The 21003-nt window shown below is 40.6% G+C and overlaps 1 protein-coding gene across 2 annotated transcripts in view; it reads right to left on the bottom strand.

Moving 5' to 3' along the window:
- Positions 1-4156: 4156 nt before the first annotated feature.
- Positions 4157-21003, bottom strand: part of necab2 (N-terminal EF-hand calcium binding protein 2) — a 105454-nt gene continuing 88607 nt past the window's right edge. Inside the window, exons 9-12 of one of the 2 annotated variants that reach the window (XM_085779892.1) lie at positions 16274-16386; positions 7676-7753; positions 6744-6835; positions 4157-4947 (exon numbers count right to left, since the gene is read on the bottom strand). In XM_085779892.1, coding sequence (XP_085636018.1) covers positions 4919-4947; positions 6744-6835; positions 7676-7753; positions 16274-16386 — 312 coding nt within the window. In that variant the 3' untranslated portion in view covers positions 4157-4918. The remainder of the gene's footprint in view (positions 4948-6743; positions 6836-7675; positions 7754-16273; positions 16387-21003) is intronic. The other variant, XM_085779891.1, reaches the window with a different exon arrangement.

Raw genomic sequence — 21003 nt, 5'->3', positions numbered from 1 at the left:
GAAGCACAGGTTGCACTGAGGAGTAGGAGGATAGAAAAAGAACAGGTTGCACAGTCTGAGGGACATTCAGGAATGTATCAACAGGTAACAGTATTGGCATACAGTTCACTCACTATCTACCTCATATACACAACCCAACCAAGCTGGTCACAATTTACAGGAAAGAGACCCTTGATTAGAGCCGTGTGGGCTGCATCCAGCTGGGCACTCGGTTACTGTTAATACTATGGCTATCAGTGTGGTAAAGTCACTGACATGTAAACGTCAATCCATGCATTATGGCTTTATGTTTCTAGTCAGAACACAGCAGCTCCTTCTTGGGCGCAAACAAGATTTGACACAGTTTTGAGTGGCACAGAAGTGCAATAGTGTGATTTTTTTTATTTTTTTTTAACAAGCTAAAGGTGTGTGGTGCTCTGTGGAGTTTTCTTGGCAACAGAAACTTGCTCTGTCATTAGCTCAGAATGTGGATATTATATTTATTAAGTACATTGATAAACAAGTTCCTTGGCGGTGTTTGTGTTTTATGATAGCGAGTATTATCCACCTTGTACTGTAACTGCAATGTGCTCAGGACACTCAAAAGATTCAGACAGCCAGGGTGATGCTAGAGATAGGCTACTAACAAAGCTTGATGCCAAACTCAGTGCACAACAAACTTCCCATCTGAGTTTGGGTCTCTTCGATGTTTCCTCTAATGCTAATGTAGCCAATGTCATATCTGGCCCTCTGCGTTGTGTTTCTCACGGCCTGCCCTAGGTGGGGTCCGATCCCACGACCTCCCGCACTGGAGGCGACGATGCTAACCTCTTCGCCAAGAGGTTGACAACCACTTGGCAGGTTGGTTAGCACGTCTTTTATGGGTGGAGTGAGTGCACATCCGTTACACTAACCATCTTGATGCACTGCTTTTTCACCGGTCGACACTTGTTTTGGCGGGATCTAAAGCTACAGTAACTTCATCATTCATCTCATTTAGCTGCAGGTTAGCTCCAGGTCAGCTGAGTCTCTGCGGCTGCAAGTTCCGGTTTAGCTGGGCCCGCAGGAAAACCGCAACTAAGCTAGTCAGATGCCAAGCGACAGAACAACAGCCCTGTCATGTTTATCCATAAGGTCTGGCAAACATGTTGGATGCATGAACCTAAAACATTTGCAAATCCAGCATTCTTTATATCCATGTTTGCTAGCCAGCAGCTTTCATCTTCTTTGAGTTTGCAGGTGCATCGATACATTTCTTGGTGCTTTAAAGGTATTGATTAGCGAAATAGGATGTAAGAATGAGGGAGCAAGAATCTCAATGTGAGTAATGCCCAAACACAAACTGCGGGTAATTTATAAAAAACTTTGCTCCTCCTAAGTGTTACCAATGGTAAAAAAAAAAAAAAAACTCCACAGAGTACCACTGAAATTAGTATAGCTAGATATGAAGCAGCAACGCCTTTGCATGCCTGTTCTACGAGCCTACTGTAATACTAATCTGTCATATAGTATTGATAATATTCAGCACTTCCACATTCCACACAGTCCTGCCCAACTCGGTGCAGCCCAGAGCTCTAAAAGAAGGTCATGGTGCTAGATCAACATTTGTATCAGTGTAGCTGTATCCCCACTCACTGCTACCACAGTACTGGCAGATGACAGACTGGCTGTCATTCACAAATGATACGAGAGCAAATAGAGCCAACAGTGAGGCGGATGGTAAGATGGCACCTTCGGAAGTAGCTATAAAGAGCTATAAAGGAGTGTGATTCTTCAACAAATCTTTAACCAGATAAACAGTTATACTATATATCTCTAAATACTCTCATCATACTCAATAAACTCTAATATACTGTATCTTTAAGTCACAATATTCACTCATTTTTACATTGTGCTTTCTGTATGAAGAGTCTGAGAGTCTGATTGTGGTATGGTGGGTTCATAGTGGTGTTCGTGGTGGTAAGGTCCGGTGAGATTTTGACCTCAGTTCATCCCAGATTTGGATCAAGATCCAAGAAAGGTCAGAACAGATGCAGAGGCGGGTCTGATCATTTTCCAACAAATCCAATATATCATACCATGTAATGGACTGAGGAAAGGAAAAGGTTGCCAGTGCAGTCGATCCAAAGACAAATAGTGGTTTCTATTGCATCCACTTGCATGGGTTAGGATTATAGATGGAAACTTAATCCATCAGAAAAACTCAGCACAGAAGGTCTTTTATTGTAAGGAAGTTTTTTTTTGGCACATAAGAAATATTAGATGAGCCTCATTTCATGGTCTTGAAAGACCGACATGATGATCAGACCATCCTAAATTTGATTCCGACGATCTGGATTTTCACCAGCTGGGATGCAGTTCAATGAGGATTTTCGGCAATGTCTTCCTGTTGAGTTAGTAGATTGTGAGACTCTTCCTTCCCTTACTTTTCTTTTTTTTTTTGCACTTAGTGTTGGGGTCAATCGTGGCATTATACATCATCATTGTGTGTTTAGAAATGTTGATGCAAAGGTGGTTCTATCTATCAGCTACAGTATGCTTATGCTTAGTGGTGTAAAGTGTTATTTTGAAGTCAATGTTGTTTTTCCTGTGATGTGTTGATAACTGAATAAGTCTGGTGTACAGAAATATAACGCTGAAACGTGAAGCTGTCTTCATGTCAATATGTTAATGCAACACAAGACTGATGCTGCGCAATCTTATACCAAGAGGCCTGCACTGAAAGACCACTTTAGTGGGCAATTTCCCTTTTTACCGGGAAATTTACACCACATCAAAAAAAGAGAGGGAGAGAGGAAAAAAAAGGGAAGCCACCTTTTGAAAACCATTAAAATCTCCTCTAGCATGTGGTGATGTTTAAGGCTTTATATTCAATGTCATTTAGATGGGTGTATCTGTTTCTGATGGTTGGTATTCTGATTCAAAGAAACTGTTAAGAGAAGCTATACAGCACCTATAAAGCTACTGCCACTTCCACTGAGGAAAAATGTGCACCATAGCACTAAAAGATGTCAATAAATACAAATATAATCATAATAATCAGAACAACATTTGCATTATGTACAATCTCTACTAGACTTACACAGCTAATATAGGCTACCCATTGCCAATTCAGACAAGGAATACACAGAGAGAAATAAAACGATGTTTAGCTGCATGGGGATCGGTGGTGCTGCCTTTTTCCTCACAACTTAGTCTTTTCTGTCTCAAGGTAGCAGCAGACTCTTTCCTAAGTCAGAAATTATCCTTTGACAGCAAAACAATAGATTCCTCTCAGCTCTTTAATGACCCTGATGTCAGTATTCAAAGATTCACCTCTAAACCCCATAGCGTAAAAACAAAAACGAAAGCTACGTGAAGAAATATAACTCCCAATTGTTTGTGCATGAGCAGGATTTTTGCTGCTCATGATAATTCTGTGTTTAATTAGGCTACTGTGTTTAAACGTAGCAAATAAGGTCACATCTTCATAGACATTAGTCCCACGGCAGCCATTGTGAAGTTCTTCGGTTGCAAAAACTAGCTAATCGCACAACAAATCAAATGAAAACATGAAAGAATTGAGAATTTTGTCGTATGATGATAAATAATATTCAGGTTGCCCCCCCCAAATATAACATAAGATAATAACATCATACACTCTGTCAGAACATTAGTTTGGTATGCTCAGAAAACACACTTTCTTATTGGAGCATTGGAGACGTTTTATTTTTCAGATTCAAAAGATGTGAGATGTTGTATCTGCTTCTCTTGTCTAGTTCAGATTCCTTTGCCTTTAAACACCCCACCCCCACCCTACAGATAAAGACGATCTTAAATTAAGGCTAATGAGGTATTAACCCTACTCCAGCCAACTACAGTATGAGAATCCAGCAGTGGTGCATATAATTAAGTTCTTGTTTGAAATTCTTGTTTGCAAGTTGAGAATATGAATGCATTTATTTTGAACATTGTTTATTTAATATTTAATAATATTGTAGTAGCTACTAGGCTATATTAAACAAAGAATCTTGGTTACACATTAAGTTCCTGCGAAAGCCTCTTGTCCATGTCCAAGCATAACATTTAAATTGCACATGTCCAAAAAGTCATTCACTGCTTCAAAACCCTTTTTTCTCCTGTAATATATATTTTCTTTAACTCAGGGACATGGGACGAATGACTCTGACAGGCAGCTAGCTAGTGGGCAAGTTAACGTTCAAGCAGATTTCAAGCATTCAGTTCCCAAGACTGAAGCTAATCCTCAGCCACATGTCTTCTGTCGTTACTTAGTCAACATGCAGATCGTGACTTCAGAATGGCTGATGTGAGAATAATGTCCATAGCATTTGGTCATTTACAAAACAAATTAATATAATTAATTGAACAACTCATAAATGAACAAATGCAGAATGAGCAGGTGGTTTGAACTGACGGCTACATGGATGTGCTTTCTGTAGCCTAGTGAATTCAACTTTTATAAGTGTGGGGGAAAAAAACAAAACAAAAACAAAGTAAAAATGTCACATTCCCAAATGCTCTATCCAAAAATATTACTGCTACATGAAAAACTCAACCCCGGGGTTCTTGCTACATGACTAACTCCACCTTTAACCAGTGGCTCAGAGCTACTTGAAACATGAGCGTGAAATAATCCAAAATCTGGAACCAGCAAACTACCATTGGTGAGATGCAAACGCGTTTTTAGTAGTAATCTCACGTTGTAAAATGCATTGTTCAATTTTCACTGCAGTTGACACCATTCATTTGCACTGTGTAAACATGTACTTACAAAAAGAGTTGAGGAATGTGAGGAGTGAAAGAGGAGAGAGGAGAGGAGCGGGAGTGAGAGTGGGTGAAATGCAGAAGGAAAAAGTTTCAGGGACGGAGGAGGAGGGGTAGTTAAAGAGGAAATAGGGAGCGACCAGGAGTCTTGGCGTGTAGTTGGATATCTTCATGCTCAGTCCCTTTTCACACTGCACCAGGCGGCTGCAAATAGAGAGAGAGAGAGAGAGTGATGTGAGAGAGAGAGAGAAAGAAAGAAAGAGATTGAACAGAAAAAGATCCGCAGAGGGGGGGGAGCACAGGCAGAAAGACGTGTCAGGGAATCAGAGGAAGCAGATTGAATAGAGAAGAAAGGAGACATTTGGCAGAAAGAGGATGGAGTGTGAGTTTGGAGAAAGAGAAGACCAAAGGGCGAGGGGGGGGAGGGGTGGAGAGAGACGGATAAAAAATGAGAGTTGGATAAGAAAAAAAAAAAAAAAAAAAGAAAGTAGGATGGCAGTCTGCCAGGCTTCACCTCAAGCCATTGGCAGTCTGCATCTCGGAGCGTGGACAAGCGCCAGTGTCAGTTGTTTTAAATGATGCCATTTTCAGAGCCAGGTTCCTTTAGCTGCATCTAAACTTCAAGTAATTACACAGGCAGCCTCCCTGACTCCACACTAATCTGCTTCTCTCACTTCTGCTTCTCTCCTCCCTCCCTATACACCGAATCCTGCTCTGTTTTCTTCTATTGTTTTCTATTCACTGACTCTGATAATTGGTTATTTATTAAAATTATTTCTCTGCTTCACGATTTATTGTCTGCTGCAACTCATTTGTCGTACAGATATTAATTCATTTGTCACAATGTTTGTCATTTGCTGCCTGAACATATATTCCTCATTTACTGTATCACCTTAGCTGCTCAATTATTCTTCTTTTTTTTTCGTGTGCCTCATTTCACATTATGTACTTGTTGAACTGTTATGTCTATTTTTCATTGCTGCCTAGTACAGTGTGTGTATACATATACATATAGTGATTGTTTTTTTTTTAACTAGCTGAGGATATTCCACAGATTTTTCCTATCTTTCTCCTTCCTTTCTTCTTGTTTTTACTTGATGTTTCAATATGCTCAAGGTGCCTTAAAATTGCCCACCGGGAACAAAGAAAAGTTTTGAATTCTAATTACCGCAGCAAACATTCAAATGAAATGAATCATTCACTGATTTTAGCTTCTCGTGAGGTTTTGCTGCTTTCCCCTGGTTTACATTTTTATTAAAATAAATAAATTTGGGTTTTAATAAACTTGCCAGTATGAATAAAATACAAATCATTACCACATGTGGTTGTAACACACTGCAGGCTGTCATAAAAATCCATGACATATATCCTCTTAGGTTTTTCATGTGTGGCCATGAGTCAGTGGACTGTCCTTCCCACAGAATTTATCTTATGTACAAATTCCTATACATTTTCATGCTTATCAAAGCGCTTGTTACTGAGTAAGCAAGCCTGCACACACTGTTGAGTTACATGTGAGTGTGTATGTAAATGTGACCGGTTATTAATATGTGTATGAGTGTGGTTATTAGATGAGGGTGAGGATGGAGATGGAGATAGTTGGGCTGTTGTCTATGTATGTGCTTGTGTTTGAATGTGTGATGAGAGTAAGAGAGAGTATGTGCTGTTCATCTAAGCTCTATTGTGCATAGGGTTCCCTGCTTTTGGTAGTTTATTTTGTCTATTTTTAAAATATTATTATACCAGATAATATCACTTTTATATTAACAATCTTAATATTGTTATCTGTTCTTACCTGTCCAGGGACCACAGGTGGAAATTAGCAAATGTTGCTACAACCTGGCTCAAGGCATCTTCTCTTGTCTCACAAGATTAATGTTTTTGTGCATTGTCCCTGTTTTAAATAAATAAATTCCTATCCTATGTGGAGTATCATCATATCATCCTATGGTATGAGTTCAATAACAGTACATTGTGTAGTATTTTATTTTACCACTGACCTGGCACGGCTACAGAGGACACGGTCTCCGGCTGGCACAGTGTGTCCACCTTCACATGCTGAAAGGCCTTATTGGGGGGCGACTGGAGGTGCCTGCAATCGGAGGAGAGGTGTAAGAGAGCACATCATGGAGCTTTACACACAGCATGACTGTACCCAACAACGGTCGCACACATCTGCAGCCGCTCACTAGATGCACACAGGCACACACATAGCCTCAAACCGCTTAGCGCGACCCTTAGCCTTTACTGTAAGAGTTGAAATATTAATGGCGGTGAGATGCTGTGAGCAGTGGAGCAGAAACTCAGATCAGCAGGCAGCTACATCAGCAGCCTCTCCTCATGCCCAGCACCAGCACCATCACTAAATCATGACGACCTGACGCAACTTGAGTGCTTCAGCAACTCTGTGGGGGGAGCGAATGGCTGAAGAATGCTAATTAAATGTGGACGGAGGAATTCTTCCAACAGGCTCATGACAGTAATGGAAGAAAAGTGAGCGCTCTTTTTATTTGGCAATCACCAATCAATGAAAACAATGGCAGGAGGGAACGGCACGCTCAGCTCCAAAAACTTTTCAGTGGAGGCAGAGTGCTGACTCAAAGACATTTTCAGAAAGAAAATGAATGTCCACACTCAGTAATGACTTTTAATACTTTTAAAGTGGCGCAGCACCGGGGAATTAAACATTTTACAAGAATGCACCTTCTTCAGCATTTACACACCATCTCTCTCTGTCTGCTGCTTTGGTTCATTCTTAGTATCACAGCTGGAAACCTACTTTCTATGCATTAAAACTTCTACGAGATCTTGCTCAAACAAGTCAGATAAACTCAAAAAGCTCTTAATACCGCATGAGTGACAGACATCAGCGAGGAGCTTAGGTTTTAGATTGAAATGTTCCCTTTTAAGGTGGATGTGATTGAAAACTCACCTCTTCCACTCCTCCTCTCCATCCCAGAACTCGTAGACGACAAAGGATAAACTGTCGGGCAGACGCACCGCAGTCACACTGGAACAGAGACAGAAGGGGAAGGGAGGAAACAGAAGTCAAGAACACATTGAAACATTGTGTTTAGATATTAAAAAAAAGGCAAAACACACAATAATAGTGAGAGAAAAAAAGATCACAGTTTACGGCACTAAACACCAAGAAGAGGGCGTGGAGATTATATCACATCTATAAAAATGAGACTTGCAATAACACAGCGGAATAATGTGCGAACAGGTCAGAGAGAATGGGCACTGTTGGACGTTATTGGCCAATTCTATGAGGCATTTTATAGGGTACACTCTGCTGTAATGAACAAGGGCTCCATGTTGCCTCCAAAGGGGCGTGAATGTGTTGTGTGGTTTCAACACCACACTGGAAATAATCCACCGGGGATCTTTGTCTTTGTTTACTTAATAGTGGCACTCGCTTTTTTTCCAAGAGCTGCAGCAGTAAAACCATATTGATGTTGGAGCGTGGAGTGTGCACATTGGGAGGAGATTACTGTCTTCCTGGAAAGGTAACTTTGATCTTGACAGTGTGACCTTGAGTGGTGATACAGTTGTCGGCTGTTTTGAAGATGCTGAAGGTGGTTAATGTGCAACATAACTCATTGTCTTGAAGCGCAGACCAACCAGGTTCAGCATTTAACATCTCATCATTAAGAACATTTTCAGTGTTGAAGTCTTTAAATCAGTTTTATCCATGTGATACGAGGTAAGTTAAGGAAATGTTAAGAGGCACAGTTTGTGTCTCACAGACGACACAATTTAGTGCCATCAAAAAGCGGACATTAGCACCATCCCATTTTGGAGAAGATGGAGGATTTTTGCATCTACTGTACACCTGTTTTGTAATTTTCAGACTCTGAGCAGCAGCTGAGGTTGTGTTTACGCAGATGAGATGGTGCAGGGTAATTTGGGTATTTGTTTCAGCATGAAATTAAACTTGCATTTAGAACTGCTCAGGGTGCGCCGTTCCACAAAAAAACACTTTGCATTTCAAAGATTTCAATTTTCAAGAAGAAGCTTTCAGATGACTCAAAAATCATCTTTCCTGTATGCTGAATTTCACTGCTTTTACACATTTTTCTTTCTCTGGTCCAGGTAGCTCCAGGGTTATTACTCTTTCCTACATTTGCAGCATTTTATAATGCAAAAACTACACATGACTGAATGAAAGCATTTAGAAAATGGATGTTGAAATTGGATGTGACATTTTTAAAATGAAATACATTTTGTCTAAATACAGAATATAAAAATGAAGAAATAATACTGAATTATAGTTTGAATTCATCTGAAATTATTTATACTGTACATCACACTGGCTGGACCTTGACAGTGGGGAAACCCTAGTTCCCTAGTGACCATAGTAAAACCATAAACCTTTGCTTTTGAAAAACAAACTTGTGCAAACAGATTTTGTAGACTTTAGAAAAATCTTTTTCAAAACAAGAACCAAGTTACGTCACGACAAACCATGGCTAATTTCGACAGAATGATGACACCATGTAAGAGACTAATGGTCATGTTTCATTCAGTGTTTTAGTAGGAGAGAAGTAAATACAATGCAATGATGTTTAAAGCGGTCACACAACAGTTTTTAGCTATGTTCTCAATTTTGCATACTAGATTTTGACCTGAACCTTATTTATTCAATACTGAGGTCCTTTTCGGTTGCCACTGCTTGTATTGTCCATAATCTAAAGACTGGATTGTTATCACATGGCCTGAGGAGTGTAGAAACAATCTAAAGGATATGAAAGCGATTGTAATAAAGGCATCCGCCGTTGTACTTATCCCCTTCACCTGTAGAGGGCAGTGAGGGACAAGCTGCTGCTGCCTCCCAAACATTTCCACTGGGCTTTACAAGAGGCAATATAAGTTATGCAAGCTCTGCTGGAGGATATAATAAAGTGTTTGTGCATCGAATCACACAGTCACTCTAAAAGATAATGAGCAGGGAAGACTGAAACTAAATAAACTTTGTAGATTACAGTTACTTTGTGCAAGATTAAACGAGGAAATGAGAGAGAAAGGGAGAAGGACTGACACACGGTGACACAAAAGAAAGGCAGCACACAGGAGAGAAAAGTCTGCAGTGAGCTAATGAGCAGGTTTCCTCCAACAAACCATCTCATGTTTTATTTACTTCAGCTATCTATAAACTTTGTGCTGCCTTGCCTCTTCCTGCTAAAGTGAGAAAGCAACAAAGGCACCGACAAACCAGTGAAAAGTCTACTGCTAATAGCAGCCTTTGAATGATTGCGTTATTGTGAGTCTTCCACCACTTTGCGCTATTTCTTGACCACACTGATCAAAAGTTTCCATCCTCCAAGAGCAGAGTGTGAAGTGGGCAGGACTGAGTGGGACACACAGAGCTGAAGACTTTATATGTGTTAAAAAATAAAAAATAAAAAGGCAGGTGTTATGTGTTCCCACAGATCTAGAGTGTTTGAGAAATGAAAATGGTTAAAATATCAAAATTCAATGATATGCTACTCATACACATATTTATAAAACTTGGTCTCAATGTATGTTAACACTTGTAAAATAAAGATTTTACTATGGTTTAATTGCCTTTTTTGACAAACATTTTGCCATGATGGTGTCACTGGATGAAAGATCAAATGGATAAAGGTTTAAACAACTCATCTTCTGACAATCATTCATCCAAAATATGTAGCATTGCATAGCTATTGTGGACCAAAGTGGTGCACCTACAGACATGTTGCTGGCTTCAGTTTGATGTCTATATGCTTACTTACGTGGATTTAGTTAATATCTACAGCATATTTCTCTTTCTGTTTCTCTTTTGTTTGATGTAAACCAGATTTTATTTGCATTACACATAGAGAGATGCACTTAAAAAGGAACAAACAGTGCGGCCATGTATCTGCTGCTCACAGACCAGCGCTGGGATCAACATCAGTAAATTACAAAGGAGCTGAATGTTCACAGATTTTAAACAAAAGCTTTTCAAAGGTCACAAACATCCAGCTTCAAATTTCTTACCAAAGCCTGTCCCGTGACAGGCTATCATGGTGTGAGCCTGAAACTTTACAACACTTCATGAAACAAAGATTACAGTAACACGACTTGGCTTGAAAAGCTTTGCCTTGTTCCACTTTCCAGGACCTTGTAGCGAGATGATTTTAGGACGTTATTTATTCTCCCTATTGTAACCAATTAAAAGTTGTGCTTTCAGGTCACAAAATGTGGATAAGTTCGAATCAGGTTGGTGCAATTATAAATATACTGTATGGATTTATTCTTTTCATACTAGTTGTTGAAAACTGATCTTGACCTAACGATTCTTGTCCAATCAGAAAGTCGCTGCATGGCTTGAGCTCATTTTAGATTACACTGAGCAGAGGCACGTACAGCAGCAGTTAAAGCCTTGTGTTTATGTAGGTATTAGAAGATTGCCTCGGCTTTCCACGCTTCCATTTTCTCCCCTTTCTTTCTGGGAAAGATGCCTTCATGTTTGCCTCCAGCCCACACAGACAGGCACTGAGGTTTAGAGGAGAGATTTACCACTGCACCACCATCTCCCTTCAGTTTTATGACTGACCTTTCTGTACTCTGAGGGAAGTTCACTACAGTGGGTACTAGTTTCATTTGGACGTTTCCCTCACGTAACGCGTGATTCACGCGTTGCGTGAAATTGTAGGTCACACTGTAGCCACTAGGTGGAAGCATCGTACTGAGATGCAGCTCAAAATATTTTGGGATAATTCCACGTTTGACCACAACGTAGCTGCAATGGAGAGTGGCGCTGTTCATACGCCATAGGTACTTCATTTGCAGCTGTGGTCGAGAGAGCTAGAGAGTGGATGGAGAGAGGGACCGCTACGCAGGTCAATCAGATCAATGTTGTTGTTTTATTGTTTCACAGTGGTTACAGCAGCCTACGTTCATCAGGATCAGTGGTTCTCAGCCTTTTGGGGGTCCCCCTCCTGTAGCCTGGCTGGGTGGCTCCAAGTTTGAGTAGTTTGAGTTCTGCAAGTTCTGGTGAATGTAACAATCCACTCATAGCCCACGATCGCTACGTCCGTGCCAGCAGCCTGGACCCGATGCTGCTGGACCCACGAGCGGAGCAATAATGCACATCTGTCAGCAGCTGCTCTTGAAGGGACAGACTAGATGCTGATTTTGTTAACAGTGACTTTGTTGCATCCAAACATTTAGCATATCTGTCGGGTGCTGTCTCTTATCCGGTACAAAGTGGGAGATGACAGAACTACTTTAATCGAGGGAAAGCTACATTGTTGCGAGTTGATCTCCGGCCGGCGTGTGCACATGCACTAAGCCTGTGAATATTCTCATTTGTCCCGGACTCCCGGTCATAGCCTAGTTATCTCAAGGAAATTTAAATCGAATGCAACTGGACTTGGTTATTGGTCTAGGAAGACGTTTCACCTCTCAGTCAAGAGGCTGAAGCCTCTTGAAACATTCGATTTCTGGGCATTTATACCTCGGGCCGACAATAGCTTATTTTTTCTTCAATTATTGTTTTCATCTACAGTTATATTTATCATAATATGCCCAATTCGGGAGGGAGAGAGGGGGGAGAGAGTGCCGCGGTCACGTTACATAATGTAACAGTTTCCAGAAAAATACAAAACAGGATATTTATTCATGTTACCCTATGTTTAGGTAGATAAAGGTCTCAGTCACATTTGAATAAAAATAATGCAATTAGGCAAAATATCATAGGATCTTTTTTTTTTAAAGATAAGCCTATTTTATTCTTAGTTCCATAATTCAGAGATGATTTTCACTTAACGAAATGAAACGAAACAATGAAGCCTACAGTTTTGTCCTCCGGCTTACGAAAAGTGTGAGGAGAGGTAGCTATCTGTAAGAACCGGTTTTTCTAAGATGACTGAACAGCTGTGTGAAGTTCTGTGGGGGGCAGGGCTGTAGCCTACTTGAGTGAAGTATCCACAAGCACACCTATTGATCAGAGATAAATGAAGGTGCTAATGTGTCGCTGATGTGTCTATTAAGCTGGTCCTACAGACCGCTGCATATAAACCCCACTGTGGCGATTTTCACCCAGCCTCGCTTTCAATAAAACACACACTAGCATTCTATAGCCTAATTGCAATCAGTGAAATATATGAAATCAATATAAAACACAATTTAAATATGAGAGTTGCTGTTGCTCTAGTTTAATAGCGCTGCAGCTGCATTTGCCGTGCGCCCCTGTCTGTATGTGAACCTGTGTCTGTCTATGTGCGGGCAGAGATCAGAGATGGTGTTTTAAATAACCATGCTAGTGTTTCACCAGCTCTCGTCTCCGCCAGTCAGCCTCTCAACCTGCCGCCTCTCTCGCGTGCGGGCGCACCGCACGTAAACACACGTGAGACGTGGACACATTTATTTATTTATTTATTCTGTGGGAAACACTGATCAAGCTGTGCATACGCACAACTCTCCGCAATATTCCATTGATAAATCCGGACCCAAGAATGGTGCAGACATGAACACACCTCGTACTCCACCCCCAGAATGCATCAGCACAACCATATATGGTCAGCACGTGCATAATTAAGTGGCCATGTGCTCTGTGGAGCGGCAACAAACCGGAATGATGCTTCGGCGGACCTGCCCTCGCTTTTGAGGTCGGTTGTGAGAAAAATGCCTGCTGTCCAGACAACTGTGTTTTTTTTTAAAGCACCCCTGCATTACACAAACACACACATACGATATAGCCGCACATATAGGCTATATCAGTGATCATAATAATGATGATAAGAGAAAATGCATTGTTCACTAAAACTGCACGTTGGCATCCCAGACTGAAATAAAACCTTTGCTTACAGTGAGAGCTGCTCTACTAAGTGAACTATACCTTTCTTGCGTTACTAATGTTATTGTGTCTCGAGTGTTTCAGAGTCGGCCGGCTGTAAACCAGCTGACCCCGACTGACTTTTTTTTTTTGCGGTCACATCAGCACGGCTGCATCTTCGGTCGCGGCTGCTGTGGCATTAGCCCATATTGCCCTATGGCCAGTCCGTCCCTGTCACTGGTTGTTTGTGTTGTCTGTCAAAACATGGATGAATGAAACCTATATCCACACATCTTGTAGCCTATTTCTATCGAGGGAAAGTTATTTCAGGATATCCTGTTTTATCGCCCAGCCCGAAAGTGACATATAGGCTATTGCCCGTTCATTCATGAGAAATCATCCAGCTACACTCTCAGTCAAACAAGGTGGGGAATGAACACTACTGTACAGTAGTTGGCTCATTTTAAAAACACACCGGCAGCATCGCCCACTGAGTTAATTAACTGCTGTGTGGAAAACCACGCTGTGGTCCATAGCCTAATCGCGGTGCAGATGGGTGTGTTTGGAGCTGACTAGAGGATCGATAAAAGAGAGTGAGACGTATAGCTGCCGTCGTTACATTTTTCTCATTGAAAAACTATACTGTATTATTATTATATTGCATTCCCCATGCCTGCACTGCTCCGTGCTGCTGTCTTATAGAGGCGATCTGCTGCTCACAGATGCCACCTGGCGGTTGTTTGGGCACATTGCAGCTTCTGGTGAAAACACAATTACTCCTCCACAAAAAATCCGCGTGAGCCTCCCGTGACTCACGCGTGAATCTCGCGTGAAACCGTCCAAATGAAACTAGTACCCACTGTATCTGTCACCTCGTGCATTAGGTACATTAGCTCCACAATCCTCCTTTGTCTTCCTGATGTGTAGTGGTTTTAGATGTAAAACTGACTAAAGCAGCTGCGTGTGTCAAATAAGCCTAATGCCTCATCTTGACAACACACGACCATAACGATCCAACTTGTTATGCAACATCTTAAGACAAGTGACTGCACCAGTGATGATTTAGAGGTGTTATACTTAAGGAGCAAGCACTTTACTTTTGTTTTCTCCTTAGTTCGGATTTTTCACAAAGATTTGTTTTCAGTTCGATGGCAAAGATTGTTTTTTGTCGATTAATGAGTCTTAGAAAAACCTAATTGCATCAACTATGATTCAGTGCTGTAAAACAATAGAACAAGATGAAGAAATCAAGGAGCTGATGGTGGATATTTTTAAAGGGATAGTTCAACATTTTGGCAAATTGACCCATTGCCATAATCCCTATAGTCATAGCTGTAGGTTCGTTACCTTTAATTGTCGGTGCAAGCTATTTTTAGAACGGCGGAGCAGAGCCACGAGCTGCTCAGAGCTACGCTACGGAGGCTAATGGGATTTCTTGGTTTCCCTCATCAAACTCATCAAATACACAATCCAACAACTCCAAAACGCTCTGGTGGACAAGTTGTGACCTGCACATTCACCACACTATAGTATGAGATAATGACGGAACGTTAAGAGAGTTGTTTTCGAGGTAAATTCATGCAAAACCGCTGATGCGTGTTCCCGTCGTGTTAATTTTAAAGCTGCAACAGTCAATATAATGTTAGAAATATTAATCTCATTAATACCTGTATGTGAAACCGCAGCTACCTGTTGTGGTAACCTTATGATTTTTGGTTTAATCCCACCGCTCTTGGCCTCATGAAGTTGTTTTCAGGGGAAACGGCCCAGCATCAAACAGCAGACAGACAGAGTTAGAGACTGGCTGGTAAACACAGTGGAGCTTTTAGCTGCTTAAAGAGCCCGATATTTCCCTCAGGAGTTCGTGGAAACTGAAGGAGAGCTAAATGGAGTCTGAGTATTGGACTTTCATTAACATTCATTAGTTGTCCAGAAACATAGATTCAAATGAATGATAATGATGTTCTGTGTCTGCTAGATGTGTAAATAGGCAGCAGCTTGTGGAGACATTAGTGGTGACATCTTAAGGAGCTCACGTTAATGTTATGTTTAAATGTTGTTTCTGCTGCCTCTAAAGGCAGATGCAATATTTTGTTAGAAGATGGAGTACGTTTTTTTTTTTTTAATCACCCAAACATTATTGCATGTTATGTAAATGTGAATACAAATGAAAGCATATGCTAAAGGGGGTATCCAAGCCCTACCCACTCTTATAGACCAATTATTCCAAAGTACAGACTGCAGCGAATAGTAGGAGAAACTATAATACAAATGCAAAAGTACAGTCGAGCCAGAGCATTAAAGTCTTGCAAGGGCATATGTAGAATATGACTCTGGACTGTGGATGCAGTATATTGAGTCTGGGATTCGGAGAAATCCCTCTAGATATTAAGAGTCTGAGGCTCCGGGGTGGACGCACATGAGGTTTATACTGTAGCGGCATGTGTATAGCTGTCTATAATACAGGAACAATATAATACAGCATGACATTACTATCTTTACTGATCTAAAACATCTGTATATCATTTCTGTGTGTGTGTGTGTGTGTGTGTATGAATGCTGCTACAGTCCAAAACCAAAGAAGGAAATAACCGAGGTTGTACTAAATGAAGAAGTAAACAGTGAGGACCTGACACTGGAGTGCATTAAATATTTAAAATGATTAGGGTTATGGTGCCGCACTCTGTGGCTGCAGCACTAACAGCAGCAGTTGAGAAAATGTGGAGCAGTGATAACGAGACTTACTGAAAGCAGTCTCTCTGAGTGGAGACGTTCTTCAGATACTGCTTCAGAGCCTCACAAAACTCGCCAACCTTCTTCTGGGAAACCACCATCTCCTGACGGATGAGCAGCAAGGACTGCAGACAGACAGAGAAAGAGAGAGAGAGAGACAGAAACAGAGAGGGGAAAGACATTAATATACTGTAAATTTTCCAACTGACATGTTTCATTTCTCTCCCCCCAAAATACATTTAGATTTATATGCTTATAATCAGCTTTGCCAGACACTTTGTGGAGGAGATTACTTCTTGGATTACATTCACTGCGTCTTATGTAGAGCTCCATGTCAGCATCAACATTGTCAATAATTAACCAGGACCACACAGGCTATAAAACTGGTTTGATGGTGGTGGCTTTCTCTGGACCCAGAGGTCTGAGATGCATAAGAGATGCAACTGCAGCCGTTCCAGTGACCTACATGTGTTTGTGTGTGTGTGTGAGAGGCGTTTATCCTTTACAGTACAATACAGCAGCTTCTTCATAGTGTGCATCTCCGTGGAAAAGGCTGCAACCTGAGGAAATGATTGGTGTTTGTTTGTATCTTTGCCTCTGCAGTGGTTTTTAAACAGACGAGATGAGCGTCTCTCCTCAGCTTCTCATGTACTGCTGTTACTGTCGCTCACTACAGTACAATTAAAAATTCATCCACTATGACCTAGATAACTGGGTCTCACTGAGACTTCATACACATCCACACACACATGCAGCTCAAGCATGTGCATGCATACTTGGGAGGGGAGCCCATACATACTTGCACATCAGCTATACTGACACTACACACACTTCCCTCTCTCTCTCTCACACACACACACACACACACACACATGCACACACAGTAGTAGACTATTGGGCTATCACTTCTTAATCTATTATTCACTGTTTGGAGAAAAAGCTGTCAGTGTCAGCCAGTCAGGTTTGTCAATCAAGCTGTCAAACACACACACACACACACACACACACACACACACACACACACACACACACACACACACACACACACACACATTGATTCATTATGCACCTACATCTCTCCTCAGACAATCTTGTTCTGTTTGATATGAATTTTTAATGCCCGCTGCTTTCCTGCATTTGCATTTCTTAACCAATAGTGATTTGTAATGTTATCAATAATGACTTGAAGGACACAAGCACCTAAATACATTGACCTTGGTACAAGGAACTCAGACCTACACTGAAGTACAGGTACTGAGGTACTTGTACTTTTGTAGCAATAACATGGTATTCTCAGCGTGTGTACTGTATGTGTTCTGTATAGATACCGTATAAAAGTGTGGGTGTGAGTATACACAACATATACAGACAAACATTTGACCTGCATTTACAGTTACACAGTCCCACATCATATAATCTGTGCAAGAATTGCCTGAAAATTGATTGAAAAGACATGTGAATCACAACTGTTTTTGTTTACAGTCTTCTCATCAGTTGACTTATCTTCTCTTACCTTCCTCTCCAACCTCAGCTCTGTTATCTTTCTGCTTAATTCATTTTTACCTCATCTAACCCTTTTTACCAAACACTGTCCCTCTTCCAGTTTCTGTTCTCGCTCTTCCTCCTCCTCCTCCTCCTCCTCCTCCTGTCCCTCTGTCCTCATTCTGAGTCTCTTCTACAATACAAATGAGATTAAATCCAATTTATCTGTATGGAAAGCACTGCTCCTCTCTGTTTCAAGCTACTTTGGACGGTAAAGTCTGTAGGTAATCTCTGGAGGCTGCTGCTTCTTGTCACTGTCTGGTTCAGATTTTAGGATTTCACTCCATTTCTCTGTAGTGAAAATTATTCCTGGTTGTCTTTCACATACTGGCAGTTGAGTGCACACGGAGGAAGTGTTGTTGCTATTATCAGGACAGATATTATATATCAGGCCATGCAGCTGCTGAATAACTGGAAATAGCTTCTTGTCTAACATCCTAATAAGAAAGCTCTCCATGTCTATCAGATATTAGCTACAGCTCTAACAGCTTGTACACATGCACAAGTGTTCAACACATCTGCATCCACTTGTGTGTTCGTGCACTGCGATTGTCTTGATTGTCTGTTTTATTGGCATGTAATGACTGTTTATGTCTTCATATCGCTGTTTATCTACTGCCATTAACTTAAATGGCTGTCATGAGGCAACAGCACCACTGCAACGTTAAGCTGCATGAATGAACACCCGGCTGCTTGGCAGTGTGCACATGTGTTGCATGTGTATCTGTGATTTATGAGGCAATCATTGCATGGGCGTGTATGTGTGAAGCACCCACAACAATGATTGGACCTGACAGACTTATAACCACCGTATGGTCTACCTTAAAACACAAACACACACACACACAAATGCACAAGCACATCCTACCAACTCCATTAGAAACACTACATTGCCCAGCAGCCTCAGATAATCTAATCACTACCACTCCATTAACCATCCAGCCTCCCCGGCCAAATTACTGCGATTACATCCACTCACCTCTGACACTGCGACCCCACAGAGGTGATAAATCGGGAGCCTCAAACTCTCCACATCTGTACATTTACCGCTCCTCTAACCTCTCCTCTAACCGTCAACATCAAAACAAACCTTTTTTCTTTTTTTTACGCTTTGTCATGTCCACATTTCAGTTTAGAAACCGACACCACTATGTCAACAAATTGTGTGGTCACCTTTAATTGTAACACTTCCCACATTATTTAAAGAGTCCATCAAGGCTCAGTTATTAGCCTCTTACTACTAACTACTTATATCATCAGATCTCTCTTTTTTATGCAGATGATGTGATGATCTTTTTTGTTTGACTCCTACAGCACAACACAAAATACAATCTGCTTTTCCAAAAAGTTGCTTTCTCAAAACTTTCTACAGTAAACTGAGATAAATCAGAAGCAATAGGTCCAGGCCTTTTCAGTGAGCACACTGCCATCCACTTACAATCAATGATATCCAGCCCTATTCTCTACTGAGTTAAGTAACTCTCTTTCCTCAAAACTGCACAAAAGTCAGTTTATGGTCTTTCTGTTTTGTTCTGCACATGCTCTATATTTATTTGACAGCTAAAGATTATCTTTTGTATACTTATTTCTCCCTATATGGTCTAAATTGAGCTTCAAAAGCTTCCATTTTAGCTTTAGGTTAGTTAAAGTCTAACAAAGTGAAACAGAAAAAAACGGACTCAAAAAATGCGTCCCCCTCAGAAAGGTCAGCTTGTCCAATTTGTGTGTAATTGTGAAACATAAATGCATTTAATTCCCAGAGAAAAACACTGTGGACGTGTCCTCTGCGTCCTCAATGCCACTTACAGTGTTGTTTACGGTTTGTCTACGGTGGCGGAGTAAATAGAAGATGCAATGCTAATTGATGCCTTATTTTATTTCATTAAATCCCCTCAGTAAACAATTATTAATTTACTGACATTATTTTCATCATTCATTATGCCACTGCAGCACAGTGGTTGCCAATTGCTTGTTTCCTGAAGTTAAATGTCAGACAGCATTTTCCATTTTGCTTTCTGAGGATCGACTTTGTGAATGTCATATTTACCAAATTATTAGATGCACTTAGAGGCGCTTTGTACTTTTAAAATGCAAAGTGAGACTGAACAGTAGCAGCTTTATTAACCCGTACATAGACTATTTTCCTTAAAATTGCTACTATGTTACTTTGTCCATTAAAATAATGAATTATTTCTGACATCTATGTTAAAAACACTAATAAATAATAAGCAAGAGTAATAAAGTATGGTGCAGTCATTTATATAATTGGTTCTAAATGCTCCCTGACTTTCCATCTTGTCAAATTTTAATCAACATGTAAATTGGTATTCAAGTCTTATTCTCTTCCCTTTCAACTAAGATGCACTCAGTTCACAACAATATCAATGAGATGCAAAGAAGCCTATTATATGTATATTTATGTAATCAAATTCAGAATGTGTGGTTTTAATTATGACACTCAATGCATTGCAATGCACACTGCACCTGTCATTAAATTTTGCATTGCACTTTCACAAAGTCAGGGGTCTTGTGATTCAGATTGAACACAAACATGAACTTTATTTTAAACTCTAAACCTCAGAGTTCATAATGAAGACCTTGGTTGCCCCAAATTATACTTGATTACCCATATTTACATGCCCAAAAACAATTGAAAAATTATGAGGTCAAACAACTTCTCTGGGATCTTGGGAAATGTAGTAAATTGAACACTAAATAGAAATAGGTGAAGTAGTTTGAGTTAAAGTGGTGGATACTGTATATGCTCCCAGAAGAAAATTCACAGCACTTTGTTAACAAAATGCAGTGAACTCAAACTTATGATGTTGAACAGTTCAACAAGATGCAGGGCGACGTTTTCCTTAGAGACCCATACTTGTTTTGAAATATACACAGATTCCTTTATCAGATGTTTGTGGCTCATTGATTTCCTTCATTTAAGAACTGCCTTGAGCTTTCAATATATGATATATGAGTTTGGTCTGCCTGCTCCTGCTCAGTGTGTGTTGTATTGTGCTGTGTTGTGTTGTGTTGTGTTGTGTCAGCAAGAACATCTATAATGGTGCTTGTACTCGTATCTTTTAAACCTGCAAATTACAGCATGCAGTTTGTGTGTGTTTATAGGACACCACTGAGCTGGTTTGATTGTACAACTATCACCACGTCGTAAAGACACGTGGAGCCTCTTTCACTGGCTTGTA

The sequence above is a fragment of the Trachurus japonicus genome, chromosome 6 (genome assembly GCF_045865225.1).
Source record: "Trachurus japonicus isolate A0001 chromosome 6, Traja_1.0".
Classification (NCBI taxonomy): Eukaryota; Metazoa; Chordata; class Actinopteri; order Carangiformes; family Carangidae; genus Trachurus; species Trachurus japonicus.
The sequence above is the reverse complement of the archived record's forward strand: the minus strand, read 5'-3'. Positions and strand labels throughout refer to the sequence as shown.